Source organism: Notothenia rossii, assembly GCF_949606895.1.
Source record: "Notothenia rossii genome assembly, chromosome: 11".
Taxonomy (NCBI): domain Eukaryota; kingdom Metazoa; phylum Chordata; class Actinopteri; order Perciformes; family Nototheniidae; genus Notothenia; species Notothenia rossii.
Genome location: NC_136910.1, coordinates 13,067,593 through 13,089,149, shown reverse-complemented (window position 1 = coordinate 13,089,149; position 21,557 = coordinate 13,067,593). Strand labels below are relative to the sequence as shown.

Sequence of the window (21,557 nt, the reverse complement as noted above, 5' to 3'; positions counted from 1 at the left end):
ACGGAGCCATACTGTCCCCAAAGTGTAGGGAGCTGACATCTGTCCCCAAATGCAAACAGCCAGATGAAGGATTATTGCCATCTTTCAGCCTCTCCTTCTGGACCCTGTTTGCACACCAGAGACACTCTTTATTTATTGCTGTCCCGTATGCCTCTGCACTTCTCCTTTCACACGAAAACACATGCCCTGTGAATTGGAAATCACATTAATGCCCAACCAGTGCATTGTACTAAGATCAATATGTCATTTAACACGAAGAAGACTACCATAATCTCTCAGGACTTTATTGGTCATCTGTGTTGCTTCTGAGCGGATATTCCTGTTCATATCGGCAACAACTTAATAAGCATATCTGAAGTGGCAAGACCTGAAAAGAAGAGTCTTGAGTATGAGTGAATATCTAAAAGGTTGTTGGCAATGGACCAGAGTAGCACACATAAAAACAATAAGCAATATGCAATATGCACTGAACAGGGGAAATAGTTTCCATTTACTAGCAGAAAAGGTATAGTGTTGTTTCCTAGTATTTCTAAAATTATGATTTAATTGAAAATAAATTACAGTTTAACAACAACACATTTCATAAACAGTGAATCATTTAAGTAGTTTATCAAGCTACAATGCCACATATTCCAGCTCCTCTGGGGTTTTATATGAAGCTTTACGCTGTTTTTATATCATTGTAAATAGTTGGGTTTTGGACTGTTGAAGCAACAGGAAGCTATAACTTTAGCTCTGGGAATCTGTGACGGGCATGTTTCTTTTAAAATGAAAAGTTTTAAAGTAAAAATCCATCCAAAAAATCCTCTGTGAAAGAATCTCTAGTTAAGTATTAGTTCTGTGATTCCTAAGGCATTGCTGTATTTCTGCTTGTAACGGTGATTTTAAACCTGGGTGACAGTTCCCACAGTCTAACGGTGCTTGCTGTGGTTCCTCCTCAGCACGCTGCACAGCCGTCTGGCCAGCGAGCACGCCCAGCTGAAAGATGAGCTGGAGGCGATGAGACAGGACAACATCCAGCTGGTGAGGGAGCACAACCACGTGAAGCAGGCCTGCGAGGAGCTGAGGAGGCTGCATGACGACGGCCAGAGGGAGGTGGTAGAAATGAGGATGCTCCACCAGCAGGTACAACAGGGAATGGCAATCTACATGTATGCTTACATGGCTAATGAGAATAAAGAAATCTGCAAACTTTCTACACATCCTGTAGTACGCACACACTCTCTAACTGCCCTTCAGATTCAATCATTAACATCCTGACAGAAATCTATTCTCTCTTGGTGACCATTACTCCAAAGACCACAACATCACTCAGAGAAATGGGGGTCAAACAAGCTCTACCTCTCATGTCTGCATCGATCAAAACATTCTATCAAATTAGACAAATGACTTGACCCGCATCTCTTGCTATTTCACCGCCGGACTTATTGTCTGACAGCAGTCAGAAGGTTGGATCATTAAATGTTTGAAATACCTTACATAACCATGGGGAATGTCTTGCATGGCTTTTTGATAACCAGGATACATTGTCTCATTGTCCTCAGAGCTCATGTCATCATTACGGAAACTCATGTTCAACGCCAGTCAAATTAGCTTGGTGATGTCAGTCCAATGACAACCTTTTGTTGTTTAGTTGTTAGATGCCAGTGGCATACCGCACACTCTATTGTCTCATTTGTAAAACATGCCTTTTGTATTGTACGCCATAGTAAAATATAAATATAGACAAAACATATTGACACAGGATTATGGCATGATCCTGGCAGAGGCCTGTGCTCTCAGAGTGCCATTTTTATATTTGTATTCAGAGCACCAAGACGTTGCATGCACTATTACCGTACTTTTCCGAAGCAGCAGTGAAGGGTTACACTTCTGTTTGTGAAGTCCATAAAAGTCAAGCTTTACAGAATCTCTCTTTCTAAGTGTTGCTCTGGTCCACTACCTCAACACACAGTCAAGGGCTGAAGCTTTGCTTTAGTTCAACTTCATTCAGTATTAAGTTCATTTTTCTGGACGTTATTAACATATATTATGGTTTCATTATTTACATCGTGGATAACCTTTTCACTCAGTAAGGCATCTGAATGATGTAATCTCCAGGTGATGAGAGAGGGCTCATCTGATGTCCTCAGCAAGCTTTACGACACTACTGCGACCAAGTTGGAGACCGTGAAGATTGAGTACGAGGCTCTGAGGAAGCGCTACAACGATAACACGGCGGGTCACAACGCAGACCTGAGTCGCCTGGATCAGGCCGAGGAGGAGAACCACCGGCTGCAGAAACAGCTGGACATGCTGCTGAAGCAGAGAGACGCAGCCATCCACTATCAGCAGCAGTGCTCCTCCTCTATAAGAAGGTAAAGCCGGAAATATAACCGGACACACAAAGCTCGCACAGACTGAGCAGCTGTAAAATGTTTAATGATTAACAGCAAGCGCAGCAAACTTTGCTTCAAACTTACCTCTTGAATGTTATTCCAAGGTCAACACGGCACACTGCTTCAAATATTCTTAATCCAAGGCTGTTGAAGCTTTGCAGATGGGCACACGCTTTCCCATTCTCGTGTTGCCTTTATGATGCCAAGTTGGAAAGCGTGGTCACTTTTTTTGCCTGTGTTTTTTCTTTGTTATGTTTTAGTTTTGTGGATTGATAAACACCCAATGCATTCTTTTTGTTCCACAGGTTTGACAACACGCAGCAAGAGCTGTCCAAGGCCTCCTCCCAGAACAAGGAGCTGCAGCGGGAGATGGAGCGGCTGCAGTCAGAGGCGACCCGGCTGAAGACGCAGCAGCTCAAGGCGGCCAAAGACGGCGAGAAGTACAAAGAGGAGCGGGACTCTGTGATCAACGAGTACCGGCTGATCATGAGCGAGCGGGATCAGGTGATCAAAGAGGTGGACAGGCTTCAGACCGGCCTGGAGATGGCAGAGGCCAAGCTGAAGAACACTTCCTCAGAGAGACGGGTGGCCAGTGAGGAGCTGGAGGCGCTCAGACAGGTAACAGCTGGATCGAGGGCTGCTTTAAGGGTATACTTCAAAAGCAAATATATTTTCTAAAAACTGTATATAGTTGGAGGTTATTTTAAATTAGAGACTGGGAGAGCAGTTATTACTTTTTGGATCATAGATTTGTTGATCATATCTGTGAAAGTAATTAATATAATGTGTGATTCAAACTTAAAATGGTAATGCTGTGTTTGTCAAAATATTGACAAAGAATGACTTATTGCATTATGTGTGTCCCAATCCACTGTAGCTAAGCTGGTTACAGCTGCTATCATTTTTAATTTTGGCAACACCCAGAGCTTATTTAAATCGTAAAAGCAATAGTGTCAACACTGGTATTAAAAGGCAACAGCTCAAAAAAGGACGACACACATTGATGTTTTTTAAAAAGGGATGTGCTTCAAGAGGGAAAATAGTCTTTGTAACCCTCCACTTTCCCCCCTATAGGAAGCTTGTGGTGGTAGCACAATTTGTTCAGTGAGATGAGATAAGATTATATTCTATTGATTCCAAAGCGGGAGATCTCAGTGTTACAGCTGCCCAAGAAACAATCCTAAGTAGGAACAGACAAGTAGGAGAATGAATACCAAAAAAAACATATTAATAAAAGATGAGCACAAAATATAAATGTTTTATTCATTTGATCTCCATCTTATTCTATTTGTGTGATATGAAGGAGCTGGCCTCAGCGCTGGTGGACAGGGACCGGGCCATCTGTGAGAAGAACGAGCTGCTGGAGAAATACTGCCACGAGGTGAAGGACAAGGCCGAGGCCCAGAAAGAGCTGAGCCAGGCCTGCAAGGACAATGAGACGGTACGAGAGGAGAGGGACGTGGCCCGCAAGGAGAGGACGGAGGCCATCATCCAGAGGGACCAGCTGCTGCGAGAGTATTACCAGGCCAGACAGGTAGCCAGACAGACGGGAGATTTATCATTACAAATGGAGGGATTGATTTATTCCCCCAACAATAATCCCTTCATCCCATCCTGTAAAGTAATAGTAAATGTTTATTTAGGAGCAGGCAGGTTGCCACACATTGATTTTTGTTGAAGTGTGTGTCACCCATCACAGTTTGTTTTAAAGGGGTCTGTCTGATGAATGGAAATGAAGGTCCAGAGACTCCTGCATTAGGAAATTAGCAGCAATTACAGTGAAAAGGCTCTCAGACTTTGAAGTGCACAAGAGAAGTGCACTGCATCAGAAAGGGATAATTAAGCCAAACAACAGTACAGTAAGGTCTAATGGAATTAATGTAGCGATGGACTTCATTAATGCTCTCACTATGTTCGGCAGTCTCTCTGCTGCAGTTATTTACAGAGAGAACATTTACTACATATACACCAGCAGACTCTGAGTGAGACTCACACTCATTATACTATATTTGACCTACTTTAAACCACAGTAGCTAATCCAATCTATGACTGTTACACCTCAAGCAATCTTTCTAGTGTGGGAGGGGGAGGGGGGGGGGGGGGGTTGCCTTTTAGCTCACATCAGTTTATTTGAGGTGTTTATGGTTAAACATGATGATGAATGTAATCTTTGAAGGCTTACAGCAGATGTTTTGAACAGTTCAAAGAAAAAATGCAACATTCACTTAATAAATTATTCGCCAGGAGACTGTGTTGGCATGTATTTCATGTGCCATGAGTTGCTGGAGGATGTTGCAGCAAAAGTCGAGCCAGCTTCCTTTTTTCCCACCAGACAACTCTTGTTTTGTCTTTTTTGTACTGGAGCCTGTGCTTAAGAACCCCTGCTGAGCCAGGGCTGTTGTCTCATTTAAATGAATGAGAACGCTGCATTTCCTAGTTCCAAGTGCTAATGTCGGATTGAACACAGCCTCAAGTTTCTCATAAACATAAATATCTTTCATCCAGTCCTTTTTGAGTTGTGTCTAAAGTACCAAAATCAACTTGACATTTCTTTCCACTCTCCAGAAAGAAGACTCTGCCACTCTGGACATGGAACGATCCAACAAGGAGATCGATATTCTGAGGAAGCAGTACGAGGCCGTCTCTCAGGAGCTGAAGGAGGCCGTGCAGGAGGCCGAGGTAGCCAAGTGCCGACGAGACTGGGCATTTCAGGAGAGGGACAAGATAGTGGCAGAGAGGGAGAGCATACGGTGAGGAGCGGGTTCAGAAGCTGTCTGTTTTGATTATGTGGAAATATGTCTTGTTTACGTTACGTGTTGGCGAAGAGAGGCTTGGATGAAAATGTATTTGTTTACACTTTGTCTGTCGCCGATTTGTGAATCTGTCACCAGCACGCTGTGTGACAACCTCAGGCGCGAGAGGGACCGAGCTGTGAGTGATCTGGCAGACGCTCTGAGGAATCTGGATGACACCAGGAAGCAGAAGAACGACGCTGCGCGGGAACTCAAAGAACTAAAGTGAGACGTTCCTCCACGCTTCTTTACAACTATTTGACAGACTTATCTCATTTTCTGCCCTATTTTTAGGTTCAAACCTTGAATGTTATTCACTTAGTTTATTTTGTGTCAGAGTGTGGTGCTCCTTGTGTTTCGGGGATCCAGAATGACCTCATCCAAGATCTATTGTGCCCTCCGGTGGAGGAAGTGTGTCACTGACTGAGCAAAAGAACTCCTATCGGTGACTTACTTAAGAGCTACACATGTTGTGTGTCCTGCAGGGAAAAGATGGAAGATCAGTTAGAAAAGGAAGCGAGGTTTCGTCAGCTGATGGCTCACAGCTCACATGATTCAGCCATCGACACAGACTCGATGGAGTGGGAGACGGAAGTTGTAGAATTTGAAAAGCACAGAGTAAGAACCACTGTGAATGTTGTTATCATCTTAACATTTATATAAAATAATTTAACTTTCTATGAACCAAATTGTAATGCTTTTTTCTTATTCAGGACATGGATTTGAAAGCACTTGGGTTTGATATTGCTGAAGGGGTAAATGATCCTTATTTACCAGGAGATTGTGGCATATTTGTCAGTAAGGTGGATAAAGGAAGTATGGCTGAAGGAAGATTAAGGTAAATGCCTCACCACTTTGACAACTTGGTAATTAAAGCACATTTTTAAGCGTTAAAATGTTTCTTCGTTTATCGTAATCAAATATTTATTATCCCGTACTGCATTTAGTGTCCTTGTTTTTAGTTTGAGGATTTAACCATTTAACCATTGCTCTGGATCTGTCTGTGCAGGGTGAACGATTGGTTGTTGAAAATAAATGACGTGGACCTGACCAATAAGGATAGGAAGCAAGTGATTAAAGTGGTGGTGAGCGGCGAGGGAGTGATTAATATGGTGGTCCGCAGAAGGAAGAGTCTGGGAGGACGGATCATCACTCCAATCCAGATAAACCTGGCAGGAAACAAAGGTAAAATAAAGGACTAATTATTAAGTAAACCTCCCCATTTTCATACTGCTGTTTTACTTTTTAGAAAGATGGACACATAACATGACATGTAAAAAAAAAAATGTCTCTGTCTAACCTCACAGACAGTGGCATCGGTCTGGAAAGTGGAGTGTTTGTTGCCACTTTGGCCCCAGGCAGTCCAGCTGCCAGAGACTGCGCTCTTACTGTCGGGGATAGACTGTTAGCTGTGAGTATGCTGTACAGAAAATATATGAATTATTCACGATAAGAGATGATGATTTGATGGCATTAGACCGGTTTTGAGATGTTGGCTTTTAGTGCCCTCTACTGACCACACTCGTGTTTAATGTCTCGATTCATTAACCTACAAAAAAGTCAAACTTTGAAGGGCACACCATGAAATGACCTTCAAAGAATGTAGTCTTGGCAGTTTGGTGACAGGAAAATGTATGTTTATTAATATGTGTGTGCTACAGGGACATTTGGTGTGCATTTCTGTCAATCAAATCTGCACCAAAGTTTTTATCTAGTGTCAAATCATGGAGAATACAGCAGCATACTCAATAATCAAACACATATAGTTTGTGTGCTTTAATCTCATTTGAATTGGAGGAAGACATACTTGGTAAACTGGAGTTTTTCTAACTTTATTTTGTTCATCCACTGCAGATCAATGGCATTGCACTTGATAACAAGTCGCTCTCTGAATGTGAGACTCTGCTGAGAAACTGCCGTGATTTTCTCAGCATCTCCCTCATGAAGGTGAAGCTCTCAGACCCACATACACTTGTCTTGCACACACATTTTTTTTACAGTATATATTTGTTGCCACTGAAAAAACAAGTATAGTGAGATAAGTGTTTATTGACCTCCCCTCCTCCACAGTTCCTCCCACAGAGCTGTTCCGGCCACAGCTTATTTGAAGGTTTGAGAGACTCAGAAAAGATCTCTCGTCTCCAGTCCTGTGAGATCCACGCCAGGACCTGCAGGAACTCCAAGCACAACTGCTCTAAGCACAACTGCTCCACACAGACAGACATTTGCAGCTGTGACTTGGGCAGCAGAGGGGAGGAAGTGTGTAAGGATGCATGTGACTCTCCAGACAGTAGCGACAGCAGCTCTCACTGCCTCCAGAAGCCTTTTCCCAGCAGCTCTGTGCACTCCCGCTCCCTTTCCAGCACCCACAGTCCCTCAGAGCCCCACCCAGACTTCTGCTACAGGAGGCCGGAGCTCCACCATCGCCCCTTCACCTTCACCCCCGTGCCCTCCGACTGCAGCTCTCCTCAGACGGCTGTGGACCGAGTGCAGAGCTCAGCAGGGAAGCCCAGCGGAGGCACGTGGCCTAAAGTCATAGCGATAGCTTCTATTACTGAATGTGCCCAGCTCTCCATCTACAAAAAAGTCAAACAAAGGAAGTCCATCTTCGACGTGCAGGGCTTCAGGAGACCCGAGCCGTCCCCGAAACTGGACTACACGTCTCTTTCTCAGATACCCAAGCACTCCCCGCAGAGCTCGATATCTGAGGCCCCTCCCACCCCGCCAGCCAGGAGCGACTCGTTCAGGTTCAAACATCGCCAGCAGAACAGCTCGGCGTCAGACTCCACCATCACCACTGCCACTCCACCTGAATCCCCAGCCCAAGCTACAAGTCCACAGGACGGGGGGGAGGCAGGGAACCAGCTCTACTACGCCAACGCTCCTCCAGGAGAGACCACGAGCGGCGCCCAAAAAACTCCTGACAACGAAGGGAGTCGTCGCAGAGCAGAGGAGAAGCAGAAGAGGAGGTACCGGCCTAAATCGGCGCCTGCACTGCGGCCAAGAATTACTCCATTACACATCCCTCTTCCCATGCAGGTAGCTAAGATACGGCTCTTATCTGTTCTGATGTTATTGTTGATGTGTGTTTTCCACATGTTACAGACTTGTCCCTGCTTGATTGTTTCTTGCAGATACAGAGTTTCTCTAACGACGAGCACTCCCCAGAGCCAATAGACTTGTTGCGCTTCTCTCCCAGGCGAACTAATCGGTACAGCATGCCCTTTGCACCCCCCAGCTACGGCAGCGTCCCATCATGTAAGTCTCCTGAACAACTTCAACGTTTTGATTTGCTTTTGCTTCTAGGAAACACGTCCTTGCATTTGTCTTTTTGTTCACGCTAGATAGAAGACGCACATAAACGGGAGAGGTAGGAATGGAAATGTACCGGTTTCTTCTCAATGACATCTGTATCAAGTCAGACATCGTGATCTTGTTCTGTGTGCTCCTCCAGATCCAGCACAACGAGGTTTAGCCCCATGTCCAGCTGTGACGGCTGTGATAAAGAACCCGGTGTACACTGCTTGGAGCCATGAGATCCAGAACAACAACCCTCCTCCAGCCCCCAGCTCGGGAGGCCACCTACATCCACACACAAGGTGTTAACATCTCCTCGTTGTTCTTTGTTTATACAAATAGGCCCTTTTTCACAGCAAACGTTTCAACTGAAAGATCTCATCATATCCCTACTCTTATTGACATACCACAACTTGTTCTGTGTTCTCTGTTTATTATTATTATTATTATTTTTATTATTATTATTATTAAATGATATCTTGGGACCAAAAACAGGACACTTGTGGATGTTACTTTGGGAGCTTTTGATTTTTCTGACATTTTATAGATTTATCGATGCATTTCTTTGAGTGTTTGATACTGAAAGTAATCATTGGTTGCTGTCTTAGGATTTTTTTTGTCCACAGTGTTTTCCAAATCACAGATCTCATGAACAGATGGCATGTGTCAAATAACATCTTGCTCTGGGTTGAACAATTGACCACAGGGGAACTGACTGAGGCCCTTTTCTACACTTTTAGCCCCCAGCATCAGGTTCGCCACAGCCTGGACCTCAGCCACAAGCGCACTGGGGACTCGACTGAAACGAGCGTCAGCCAACCACCGCACAGCACCAACTCCCTGCCATCCAGCGCCAGACTGAGTACGCATGAAGTCCCAAATTTAGGCAAATCATATCTTGTATAATAATGTCTGTGAATGAACTGTCATTTTCAAAACGGAAACAAATGTATGTGGCTTTCAGGGAAACTGTTACAATAGTGTTAGACATCATTTAGCAACTTATTTGACCACGAGATGTATCACACTGACTCAGCTCAGGAGATGACAGTAACTGATCGGCTACATCAAAGAGCATCATTGAAGTAATTTATCAGAGCAGTCTAGCGCAACTTCGGAAAAACAGATCCCCAACATCAATAAGTCATATCCTGGGTGTAACCCTGTAACTGCATGGCTTGTTAACTAAATAGGCAAGTGGGGTTGTTTTTTCTCCCTGTGAATTTGAGTAAGCATTTATCAACTGTCTTCTGTTTCTGGTCTTTAGGCTCCTTCAATACTTTACAGTTCAGGGCAGAACGCATAAAAATCCCTCCAACTCGGTATCCCCGCTCCACTGGATCTGAAAGAGGTACGATTTAGTTATGAAGCTCCATCATTTAAAAACGAGTGTCACTGGCGTAAACAACAAGTCTGAATTCATACTTTTCTCCCTTGCCACCCCAGGCTCCCTCTCACATTCAGAGTGTAGCAGCCCGACGCCTCCAATGTCCCCTGTCAACCTGGAGACATCGTCTTTCATCAGCAGCCAATCACAGAGCTCCATCTCCACCCAGCCCAGGATATCAGTCAGCCCCGCTCCAGCTGGTGACAGGCAGAAGGAAGGGTAGGTAGGCCCCTCGTCCGGGTCGTTACGCTGCCATCGTTCAACAGAACACGACGTGCTTTCCACCATTTGTCTGTACTTCTGTCTGTTTCATTGTGATAAAGTGCTCTTAAAGCAGTAAACAATGCTGTGAGGCTCCATCCTCATATCATTAGAGCTCCTACTCACCATCTATCATTATGTTCTCCTCTCTTTTCCCCTTTGCATCTGTTCATTATAACCTGAAATACTCCTCTCCTTCTTTGGGTGATTATTCTCTTTCCTCTCTCTGTTTCCTTCTCAGATTTGTTTCTTATAACACTCTCTCTGTCAGACTTCCACTGGCAGTTCAGCCCAAGTTCCTCTCTTTAAGAAGCTTGAGGTTTGTCCTGCTTGCAGCACATACAGTATATGCACTACCTGTAAGGCTGTTAAAGCACAGACATCAAGACCTTCTGTGTACACACTGCAGATATCTCATGTAGCGTCAGTGATGCTAGAATTTAATAGCCATAACAAAGAGCTAATGGATCTGTATCCCTTAAGTCCTCACCTTTTCCTTGCTTGTTATTTATTCAGAATGCTGTTGAATTTTGTATGATTGCATGACAAGAGTTGGATTCTGAAATGCACTTGCCAAGTTGCACACTGTTCCCATATCCTATTGTTAAGTCTTTTTTTAACCTCGATGTTCGCAATGCATCTTTGCTTTAAATTAAGACACAGTTCAGAAAGCTACATTTCATTGAAAAGTAAAATTACAGCTGCTCCTGTGGATTTGTAGTTTAAATGATATTATTTTCATATCATTTAGAGTTGCTTGTTGCATCCTGCCAGGAGTAGTTTCCCAGAGGTGTCAGAACATGATATTTCTATTTTCCCCCCTCAAGGCCGTACTTAGAGGAGCCGCGCAATGTGACTGTTCAGAAAGGAGCAGAACCTCTGGGGATCTCCATAGTGAGTGGAGATAACGGGGGAGTGTTTGTGTCCAAAGTGACCGCAGGCAGCATCGCACATCAAGCTCGCTTAGAGTACGGAGACCAACTCCTAGAGGTAAAGCAGCCACCGCACTACAACTTTATATTTAGCTGTTGTTTTCTGTGTCTGATGAATCTCTGTTTCTTCCAGTTCAATGGAATCAACCTTCGCAATGCCAACGAGCAGCAGGCGCGGCTTGTGATCGGGCAGCAGTGTGACACAGTCACCATTTTGGCTCAGTATAATCCTCACATGTTTCAGCTGGGCAACCACTCTCGTTCAGGGTGAGGAGGCGAGGAGGCAGGAACACCACAGCAATACATTAGACGGATAACTTATGACTCATACATTTTCGTTCCATATTCATTCAACCATTCTGGCAAAAAAAAGCCTGTGTGCACAGTGCCAGTTGTGTCAGTATAATGTGAGAACATAAATGGAATGTTTATGGTTCTATTCAAACAGTGAATACATGTCAACAGCAAACACGATATTATAAAAATGCAAAAATTCATATAACACACTGCAGGACCAAATAAAAAATGCAAGCGCTAAATGGAGAGTGAATATTCAAAACAACACTCTTCACATAATGTATGCAACAGCTTGTGTGTCTTCTCTTTTAAAAGGATAGTTTGAAGTAGGGTTTTATGAGATACTTATCCATCAGTCAGTGTAAAACCTACAGTCAAGTTCTGAGAAACAAACAGGAGGGCAGAGAGACTGTTATTAGTGCATCAGTAAACCATGTTTTAGCCACCTAAAAAAAAAGAGGTCAAATTTGTAAAGTAAATATCAGTTTAATTGAACCCTGAATCTAGAGTATTTCAACAAACTAACAGATGTAGGCAGTGGTAGACTAGCAACTCTGTGCTAAAATTGCAGTGTTTGTCAAAAGAGTCTTGAAACTTTGAAGATGGCATAGATAACTTTTCAGTTAGCCATCAGAAAAGGGGGTCTGACAGAGGGGTTTAACTACTGTCTTTTAGATCATCATCTTATATCAGAAACTTAATGAATATTTTTTTATTGTATTACCTTTTTGCTAAGAGTAAAAAAGACTGACTCCTGTTGTCCGTAGTTCTCGTATGGAGTCCATCAGCAACCAGCCGACCCCCCAGGACAGCGGAGCCACCACCCCCGACAATCACTCCATCGTCGACACTCTGAGTGAGCAGGACGAGGGCACCATGACGCCGCCGTCCAAACAAACCACTCCCGCCACCAGCCCTCAAAGCTCCTTCAGGTAGGACTGGGACATATTTGTGTTGCCACCAAAACTGCTTTTTTGTTTTGTTAAGTGTATTCTGTCCCACATTTGTCAGATCCAGTTTGTATTTCACTATTTGTTTTTTTCCTGTTAAATTACAATTTCGTGTTATTGCTGGAGCCATGAATACAGACTTTAAGCTATTGGTAGAAATTAGGGCTGAACGATATATCGTGTCATGGCGATAACCGCGATATGCTCATGCGCGATATTCAAATCGTAGGGACGTGCGATTTTTTTTTTTTTTTTTTTTATAGGACGTTCGATATTAAGTAGGTAAATTTATTTAAACACGTCATGTTACAATTATTTTGCTGCTTGCTAGAAAAGGAAAACGTGCGCGGCTCTCATGTCAGAGGTACTTGAGTGAGTGACATGCAGGCTCTGCATGCACAGCAAACTACCAATCACAATCATTCTTGATCAGATCACAGAAGGCCCCACCCCGCTAGTTTGCAGACCATCAAAACACCGGTAAAACATTAGCAAGGCACAGGAGGACAAATCCCGGCGAGAATGAAGATTTACTTCCAAAAAGAAAAGCAACATCTGCAGATAAAGATAAAGATAGTTAAAAAAAAAACGCAATATATATCGCAGAGGAAGAAAATATCGCAATGTCAGTTTTTTTTTCAATATCGTGCCGCCCAGAAATTGTGGTGGTGTTAGGGTGAAAAAAATAATAATTCAAAACTCGACTGACTGAACGTTTCTTCTTCAGGCTTCCTGGTTCCGGTACGCGGCGGGCTGCCGAGCCTCGGCTGGTGAGGCTGAAGAGGATCCAGGTGGAGATGGGAGTTCAGGTCTGTGGAGGAAACCTTTACGGCGTCTTTGTGGAGAGTCTGGATGATGACAGCCCTGCTAAGTGTCCTGATGGCCTGCTGCCTGGAGACTTGATACTCGAGGTACTTGCAATGAAATCACTTTAATTAATTAAGGAAGTCATGTGCACAGTAAAAATGATTCACAGGACAGAACAGGCTTCCAATGACACACCTAGAAATGTGAAAACCTCCCAGTCCACGGTCTCACTGAATGAGTACACCCTCTTGTTTGTTTTTTGTTTATTTGCTTCTGCTATTGCCAAGCCAATCACTTTCACAACAGACATGATAAATATAAATGTTGTTGAAAGTGAAAACAAAGAAGCTTAATTGTTCCTATTTGCGTCCACGTTCTGGGGGGCTTTCTACCTAGCTACTCATAGTTTCAACCAAAGTAACTACTTCAATGCCAGACCTTGAAATGATGACAGGATTCACTGTGACCTGACAAAAGCACTCTACAGTTATGCATTTCAAGTTGAAGATCTCCTCCTATGTTTAACAGATGTGTGTGAGGTATTATATTCCATAAATGTTCCGGTGCATTGTTTGTATTGCTTTTTACTGAAAATGATGAGTCATTCTGAGTTGGCAGCCGAGTGCAGTGTTCTTTTTGTGAATTATATAATTGATGTTTTCAAACAGTACAATGGCATCAGCATGAAGAACAAAACTAAAGAGGAGGCTTACCTGGAAATGTTAAAGCCAGCTGAAACAATCACATTCAAGGTCCAGAACTGTGTGGACAACCTCTCTGCCATCAAAGAGGCCCCGGGAGATGGATTCTTCACAAGGTAAAAACCATTTTTGATCAGTCAATTCAAACTTAGAGCAAATCAAGTTTCAGACATAAAAATCGTGTAAGCTATTCTCTGTTCAAAATCTTCTGTGAAATTGTCTCTCAATCTCTTATGTCTTTGTTCAAAGCTCAGACAAATGTATTCACCATAACTGCTTCGTTGTTCATCTCTCGTCAGAGCACTTTATGAGAGGGTGGCGGAGGCCGAGCAGGAACTGAGCTTTAAGAAAGATGACATCCTCTATGTTGAAGATACGCTACCAAATGGTAATTTTGGCTACTGGATGGCCTGGCAACTGGACGAAAATGCACAGAAGCTCGTAAAGGGGCAGATCCCGAGTAAATACATGTAAGTCCAGCCTTTGATTTACTTTTCTTATATCATTAGAGTTAATTTAATACTACTTTCTAAACTGGAATTTCGAGTTTTCTGATCCTTCGTTGTTATGTCAATGAGCACTTTGTTCACCACGCGTTACGGTCATGACTGCAGTTGAGTTAAATGTGCTTCTATATCTCAATAAGGATGGACCAGGATTTCTACAAGAGGCACGGCATGGCCGATTTGAAAGACGATAACGGCACCAACAAGTCTCTGTCGGCCGCGGCACGGAGATCCTTCTTCCGCCGCAGGCTGAAGCACAAACGCAGCGGATCCAAGGACGGGAAGGAGCTGATGGTTCTGGACGCAATAAGCACAGATTCTTTACCCATCACAGAAGGTTAGAAATCAATTAAAAAGTAGTTTCAAAGTGAGGCTTTGGACCAGACAGACTGACCTGGAAGCGGAATGCAATGCAAATATTTTCTGGATACTACGATTTCGACCTAGTATACCATGACTTTTCAAAAATATAATGTATGTATAGTATAATGTAGTTCTCATATATGAACGTTTATTAAAAAGCATGCTGGGTTAACAAAACATTTCCCAAGGTACATAAATGTGCAGCTGAGATCATAACAATGGCAGCTGTATCTCTATGCAGTCTTGTGTATTTTGTAATGAATTGTTTTGTATCCTGCCCAGACGGAGTGAGCCTGATGTACCAGCGGGTTCAGAGGGTGGAGTGCTCTTTCCCCAGACCCGTGCTGATCCTGGGTCCGTTAGTGGAGTCCAGTAAGGACATGTTGGTGAAGGAGGCTCCTGCTCAGTTCTGTCGCTGTCTGCCTGGTGGGTAATCTGTTATTAGAGTTTAGTTATTCATGAAGGATTTTGGGTTTTCATCCGGTTTATATCATCGATGATCTGCAGAGTGGGATTTCACTGCTACTTTTAGAACATGTAAATATGATTAAATTGATGTAAGGTGCGAACAAATCGGAGTGAAATATTCCCTTTTTTCTTTTTGATTTTTCTCCACTTCCAGAGATCATGAAGGCATCTCAGCAGGCGATAGAGCGCGGAGTGAAGGATTGTGTTTTCATCGACTACAAACGGAGGAGTGGCCATTTCGATGTGACAACCGTAGCATCAATAAAAGAGATAACAGAGAAGGTACATTCATCAAATCAATGCTGCGGTCTTCAAACTATAGGCTACAGATAGAAGCTTAGTGTGTGTCGATCTAAATGTGTGCTTCAATATTCAGATTTATTTGTCTACAATGGTTTTTGATTAGTCCAAATGAACTTTGATGAATAAAAGTGCAACCTAATGTTGGATGTTACTTTATATAAGAAACCCTTGTTAAGAAAGAGAATCTGCTTTGATTCACCCCCCCCCCCCCCATTTCTCATGCAGTTTTTTGCTTTCATTTTCTCTCTCATAGGACTGTCACTGTTTACTTGACATTGTCCCTCATGCCATCGAGCGTCTTCACAGCGTTCACATCTACCCAATCGTCATATTCATTCGCTACAAAAATGCCAAGCAGATAAAGTGAGTAATCCCTTGATTCTATATTTTCATGTTTGTTTCCGTTGCTTTTGGCTTTCTTGTTCTGAGACACGTCAAGCGTGCCTTTGCTTTGATGCTTCTGCTGTTTACCCGTTTCCAGTTTAAAGTTCAGATCCTTCAACGACACACTGAGAGAATCATTTTCCTGGAGGCTATTTATGAGAATATTTAGTTTGGAAATGGGATTTTATAGAAATTCAGGCTTTATATGATATCAAAATATGAATTCACATGAACATATACGAGTGTCAGTAGCATCTAATTCAATTTTTTTTTTTTTTTAGATTAATGTCGACTTTCCAACATGCTTTATCATCAAAATGTTTACGTATAAGACTGTTTCTTAGCATGACAAAGCTTTTTTTTCTATAAAAAACCTCATATCTCATGTGGTTGCAAGTTATTACTTGTCTATCTTTACAGAAACTCAGGAAATGTAACTCAGAAGTGGTCCTCTTGCTTTCATAATCTTATCCTGCAGATGCAAAACAAGCTAATTGATCAATCTGATTTAATCACAGTGTCATTAGTTCAGATCCCACAGCCCGCTGAGGTTTTGATAGGATGATTGTGATATTTCAAAGATCCCCTCTGCTTTTTTCATTTGTAATCGCATGGCAAGATTAAATCTCCTGAACCCTCTGCACGGTACTTCATACACATGCAAACACACACAAATAAAGATGCATTCAGGTCTGGCAGAAACAGGCTTCCTCTGCCACACGTGTACACACCCACGGTGGTGCAGCGGGCGAACATGGTGGAGATTGATTCCTGCTAAGCTTTCGTTGTCATCAGCTGAGTGCCAGCTGTCCAGGGAGAGCTCACAGGTCCTGTGGCTCCGCTCTGTGGCGTGGGCGGCTAAAACACTCTCCTCCCCCGCCCGTAGCAGACGCCACAAACACACAGACACACCTCCCACTGCCTGCCTGCTGCAGAGACTGACAGAACTCAGGCTTTTGTATGTGTTTTTATCCTCTGGGAGGCACCGGCAGACCAATATGTTGATGAACACTGAGCGCCCGGGAGAGATGGGAGTGGGTTTCTAGCTTCGGTCAGGGGCTCCCACTGGATATAGACTGGAGACTGAGAAGTCACATGACTTAAAGTGGACCTATCATGCTATATTTGAATAATATAGTGTAGGACCATACCTATATAAGGCATATTTATACTTTTTATTTTTGAAAATACCAAACGGATCATGCATTTTAGCCATTCCTCATTTCGCTCAATTTAACACTGTCTTTGCATGGGCTGATTCTGTGAGAACAGCACCATCTACAGGCCTGGCGTATGTACTACAGCGTCTCCAGCGCTTTCCAACGGCAATGTCCGTGGCTGTCTCCTCCTGATTGGTGGAGTTGACCCAATAGCCGTAGCGCCACTTCTGTGACGTCACAGAAGTGTTCAAATCTGGATCAGTTTGTATCAGATCCGTTGAAGCCCCTTTTTAAGAGATTTTGGTATGGAGGAAAATAGAGAGGGTTGTGTTTTCTGACACTTGGTGAGTTCCCTGGAACACCGGGGACACATATTCATGTATAAAAGACGTACCAAAGTGCATTTTGCATGATAGGTCCCCTTTAAGACTATGGGGATATGGAGTGAACCAGTGCAGTGGAAGAGTTTGCCGTAGAGAGGTGTCATAAAAGCTCTGTATGCTTAATCATGCAGGGTTTCCCTTTTATACAATATCTATGGTAATTTTGGCCCAGTGGGTGCAGTTTTACTTAATCAAATGGTATTTTTAATTTGACAAGATGTTTGACTTAAATACGATGAAGTGCTTGTTAGGGTAGTTATTCCTCACTTATTCTCATATGTAGATCTCATGCATTGACGTGCTTAAAATCCGTATATACACTTATTATTCAGATGATCATAAAACAATATAATATTTTAACCTACATGATCCAAGCGTAGTACCGGAGTCTGCAGTAGTCATATCCTGCAGTTACACTTTAAGGTTGTTGCAGTGCGCATAATAAATGAAGTGACATATTTAGCATGGATCGGATCTGGGTGCTAACGTGTTTAGGCTTGCGTTGCGTTGCAATAAATGCAAAGGGAGATTGGTAGGAGTGAAAAGAGCAAACACCTATTTGCAAAAATATGTACTGGTTTTGAGAAATGCTGATTCCTCCCACACCTTGGTATTGCATCTGTTTTGATTCTGTGATTGGAAGTGTGAAGGGATAGTTTTGAGGATGCTGACAGGTGCTGATGTTGTCTCCTCAGAGAGCAGAAGGACCCTCTGTACCTGCGGGATAAACTCTCACAGAAACATTCCAAGGAGCAGTTTGAGGCGGCACAGAAAATAGAGCAGGAGTACAGCCGCTTCTTCACAGGTTGGTGGAAGTAACTTGTTATCTCTTTTTAAGGCTATAAATGGCATGGACACAGGAATAATGGTAATAACAACACCTCATTTAAGTGTGATTGCAGGACAGAACACAAGTGTGTAAATACAAGTTTATCTTTTTAACCCTTATGTCACAGCAGATTATTAAATTGTAATTTTCTGAATGATTTAAGTGATACAAAAGAAGAATAAAATGCCTCCATTTTATGCTGTGGCAACAGAAATATCAGCACCAGAACTCCCAAACCCAAAAAATGAAGGTGAAATGGCCCTTTTTAAAAGGTGGAGTCGGTTACATTGCAAGGGTGTCTTTTACCTACAAAGAAAAGACAATACATTTGCAAATGATCTAAAAACCCAGTTAAAGTTATGAATGAAAAATAATTTATTATGGTCTAGTTCAGGGGTTCCCAACCTTTTTTCCCAAGAGCCCCCCCAAATGACTCCTGTTGGAAGTTGTGACCCCCCCCCCCCCCACACACACACACACACACACACACACACACACACACACACACACACACAAAGGTGGGGGGGGCACTGTATGAAGAAATTAAAGGGCGGCACAAGTGGAAACAATTCACAAAGGGATTAAACTGTTTAAAACACATCCTTAAAGTAAGCCGGATTTTTTTTACATCGATGTGTTTATGTGGATTCAAAAGTCGTAAATCTACAAAATGGAGGAGTCTGATCTGAGCAACTGTGACAAATAATCCAACTGAAACCGGCATGGAAAATGCGCTTATCCAGACAAGCCCGGTTTGGAAACTTTACGAGCAGAAGAAACATTTCTATAGAAAGAATTCTACATTTCTGTTTTTTTATGCCTTTTATTAGCTACTAACTTGAATTTTTATTAAAAGTAATTAATCAATTATTTTTTATATTTTATTGCAATGTAGAGACAATGCTTTTAGTGACAATCATGTATTGCCTTACAATTATATGTTTAAAAAAAAAAAAAAAATGTCTAAATATGATATTTGGCCTCAAATCATCTGAAGCCTGGCGCCCCCCCTGCGATCTTTGGTGACCCTCCAAGGGGGGTGCGCCCCCCAGGTTGGGAACCACTGGTCTAGTTGAACACATGTGAGTGTCCAGCAGTGCTGGAGGTAATCTGAGGTTTTTGGAGCACAGTGTCTCTGTGGTCTTTTTATGAGATAAAGTTTTGGAATCTGGAGCAGCAGCAAGTTTGACACACCGACTGGCCGGCTGATTAATGACTCTATGGAAGGAGGAGATTTATAGGGAACTTTGGAAATGAGCACATACTGCTGCCAATCCTTTCCAACAGCAAGAGGTCGCCTTCACAACTCTGCACATGAGCCACAACAACCAGCGCTGTAATTGTCACCTGTAATAAATCTAAGTATCTTGTCGTGTGAAGGAGCTGCAAGATGTCCAGCACTGAAATACATTTGCTACTCAGTCTTGTTTCTCCATGAGAACATACATTTTTTTTTTTTTTATAGACCTGATATTGTTATTATATATTAAATGTAATCATGGTCTTAATGCAATTCAAACATTACATTTCTCACAATGATCTGACATTTTACAGCCTTCGGATTTAAAAGGAACTTACATTTGTTTACACATGAAAGTTTTGGGGACTGTATATGTGAAATAAGTTTTATAAAGCCTTATAAGGCTCCAGAGAGAGCTGAGTCTGAAATCTAAGACATTGCCTCAAGAGACAACACTTCAGGCAGCATCAGTTAGAGCCATAATATAAAAAGACTCTGGGTGTGTAAAGAAGTGTTGTCCCATTTCTGCCTGAGGCTATAAGCTGAAGACTACATTTCTAAAAATTCTCTGTATTTCCTAATGTAGGTGCCAGGTTTTGCAAGGAAGATGGTGGCAGATGTAATGCAATATAATAATTACTTGATATACAATAACAATTGCTAGGTGCAGTGCTAGAAGTTCATATACAAAAAGCTAAGTTTAAACCTAATCTGACAGAAATGCCTAACACTTGTGATGTAAACCCCCCCCCCCCCCCCCCCCCCCCCCCCTCACTGTGTTGCAGGCGTTGTCCAAGGAGGCAGCGTCTCCTACATTTGCACTCAGGTCCTGACCATCGTGGAGCAGGAGCAGAGTAAAGTACTGTGGATTCCAGGTGGAGCACCGTAGTCTCGACTGTCACTGCACGTCACTCCGAGCAGAAGAGAAGGGTTTTTTTTTTATTATGGGGTACACGGTGAATCGGTACAGCTAACATGGTTAACTCCAATGCTTTTTCACATATAGCAATATGAGCACTGATGATCATGTCATATTCCCACTACAATAGTGATGTACTGTACTACAGATAGATTTGTTTACACTAGTATTTAATACTTGAATGTTTTATTTTCCCTTACATCTAGTAGCACTCCTTTTTAATCCCACTTTGTCCCATGAATATGTCGGACCACAGGAAGTATGCATCGATGAAAAATGAAGACTTTATTCTTGAAGTGAAGATAAGAGTGGACCACTGTGTTCCCGTCTCTATATTTATACATATTTTCCTGCCATTTAATTTATCTAATCAAAGATGTTGGTTATGAACTTTTGTTATACAAATGTAGTTGTTTAGTTAATAGGAAGGATGATATTTTCCAATTAATGTTCTTATTTATCGAGAAATTGAGGCAAATTTGCTTGAATTGGAACTGCAGTCTTGTTATATTTGGCTCTCTGGTGGCATATTCTTTTTTCCATTCATCATTTCAGTCCAAAAAGTAATGTTGTGCCAAGCTAAACATATTTGCTACTCACCATCCATTGTTGGATTTGTTAACACTACAACTTTTATTACACAGCAGGTATTTTCTTAGCACCACAGTTTGTCCCAGTTTGTTTTCTACTGGTATTGCCAATACCGTTCCTCTTTGTCAAGTGGATTTTAAAGAAGGGATATTTTATTTGTGGTTCATGGTTGGCTGTCAACTTTACACATTTACATACACCTCTTGGATTTTTCACGTTTTCAGCATTTCATGTTCAAGTTGGATGAAACACTTTAGGTCTTCTCCTCATGAAGGTTAATACTTCTATAAAATATTAAAAACAGAGTACATTTATTGGAATGCAAGTGGTCTGTGTTTTCCATTTAAATATTGTGTGGGTGGGTAACCATGTTTATCATTTGTATAGTTTTATTCTAGCTTTTGGTAAATTTAACAGGTTTATGATAGTTTGGACCTCGACGATCAATTCTCCTTTTATCCACTAGGGTGAGTAAACTGCCACTGTTGAAGGAGATGCCACTGTTTAATCACTTGTTTAATAACAGTCTGTGGATATAGTTTCACATTGTTTATATTCCAAATTGATGAACAGATGTGATTCTCCTTTTTTAATGTTAGAGCTGACCAC

At 42.3% G+C, this 21,557-nt stretch overlaps 1 protein-coding gene across 4 annotated transcripts in view; it reads left to right on the top strand.

Annotated features, from left to right (window-relative positions):
* LOC307025595 (disks large homolog 5-like) overlaps positions 1 to 21,268 on the top strand; it is a 28,909-nt gene extending 7,641 nt beyond the window's left edge. For 2 of the 4 annotated variants that reach the window (XM_079660364.1, XM_079660363.1), the window contains exons 5-34: positions 942 to 1,125; positions 2,101 to 2,357; positions 2,684 to 2,996; positions 3,682 to 3,912; positions 4,944 to 5,128; positions 5,270 to 5,395; positions 5,656 to 5,788; positions 5,884 to 6,008; positions 6,180 to 6,355; positions 6,478 to 6,581; positions 7,025 to 7,117; positions 7,241 to 8,209; positions 8,305 to 8,428; positions 8,625 to 8,769; positions 9,208 to 9,329; positions 9,735 to 9,818; positions 9,914 to 10,073; positions 10,357 to 10,434; positions 10,943 to 11,105; positions 11,181 to 11,314; positions 12,112 to 12,276; positions 13,022 to 13,205; positions 13,770 to 13,918; positions 14,102 to 14,272; positions 14,449 to 14,645; positions 14,954 to 15,097; positions 15,294 to 15,421; positions 15,696 to 15,805; positions 18,065 to 18,174; positions 20,224 to 21,268. In XM_079660364.1, the coding sequence (XP_079516490.1) occupies positions 942 to 1,125; positions 2,101 to 2,357; positions 2,684 to 2,996; positions 3,682 to 3,912; positions 4,944 to 5,128; positions 5,270 to 5,395; positions 5,656 to 5,788; positions 5,884 to 6,008; positions 6,180 to 6,355; positions 6,478 to 6,581; positions 7,025 to 7,117; positions 7,241 to 8,209; positions 8,305 to 8,428; positions 8,625 to 8,769; positions 9,208 to 9,329; positions 9,735 to 9,818; positions 9,914 to 10,073; positions 10,357 to 10,434; positions 10,943 to 11,105; positions 11,181 to 11,314; positions 12,112 to 12,276; positions 13,022 to 13,205; positions 13,770 to 13,918; positions 14,102 to 14,272; positions 14,449 to 14,645; positions 14,954 to 15,097; positions 15,294 to 15,421; positions 15,696 to 15,805; positions 18,065 to 18,174; positions 20,224 to 20,327 (5,368 nt within the window). In that variant the 3' untranslated portion in view covers positions 20,328 to 21,268. The remainder of the gene's footprint in view (positions 1 to 941; positions 1,126 to 2,100; positions 2,358 to 2,683; positions 2,997 to 3,681; positions 3,913 to 4,943; positions 5,129 to 5,269; positions 5,396 to 5,655; positions 5,789 to 5,883; positions 6,009 to 6,179; positions 6,356 to 6,477; positions 6,582 to 7,024; positions 7,118 to 7,240; positions 8,210 to 8,304; positions 8,429 to 8,624; positions 8,770 to 9,207; positions 9,330 to 9,734; positions 9,819 to 9,913; positions 10,074 to 10,356; positions 10,435 to 10,942; positions 11,106 to 11,180; positions 11,315 to 12,111; positions 12,277 to 13,021; positions 13,206 to 13,769; positions 13,919 to 14,101; positions 14,273 to 14,448; positions 14,646 to 14,953; positions 15,098 to 15,293; positions 15,422 to 15,695; positions 15,806 to 18,064; positions 18,175 to 20,223) is intronic. The other 2 variants (XM_079660366.1, XM_079660365.1) reach the window with 1 other exon arrangement.
* Positions 21,269 to 21,557: the final 289 nt, after the last annotated feature.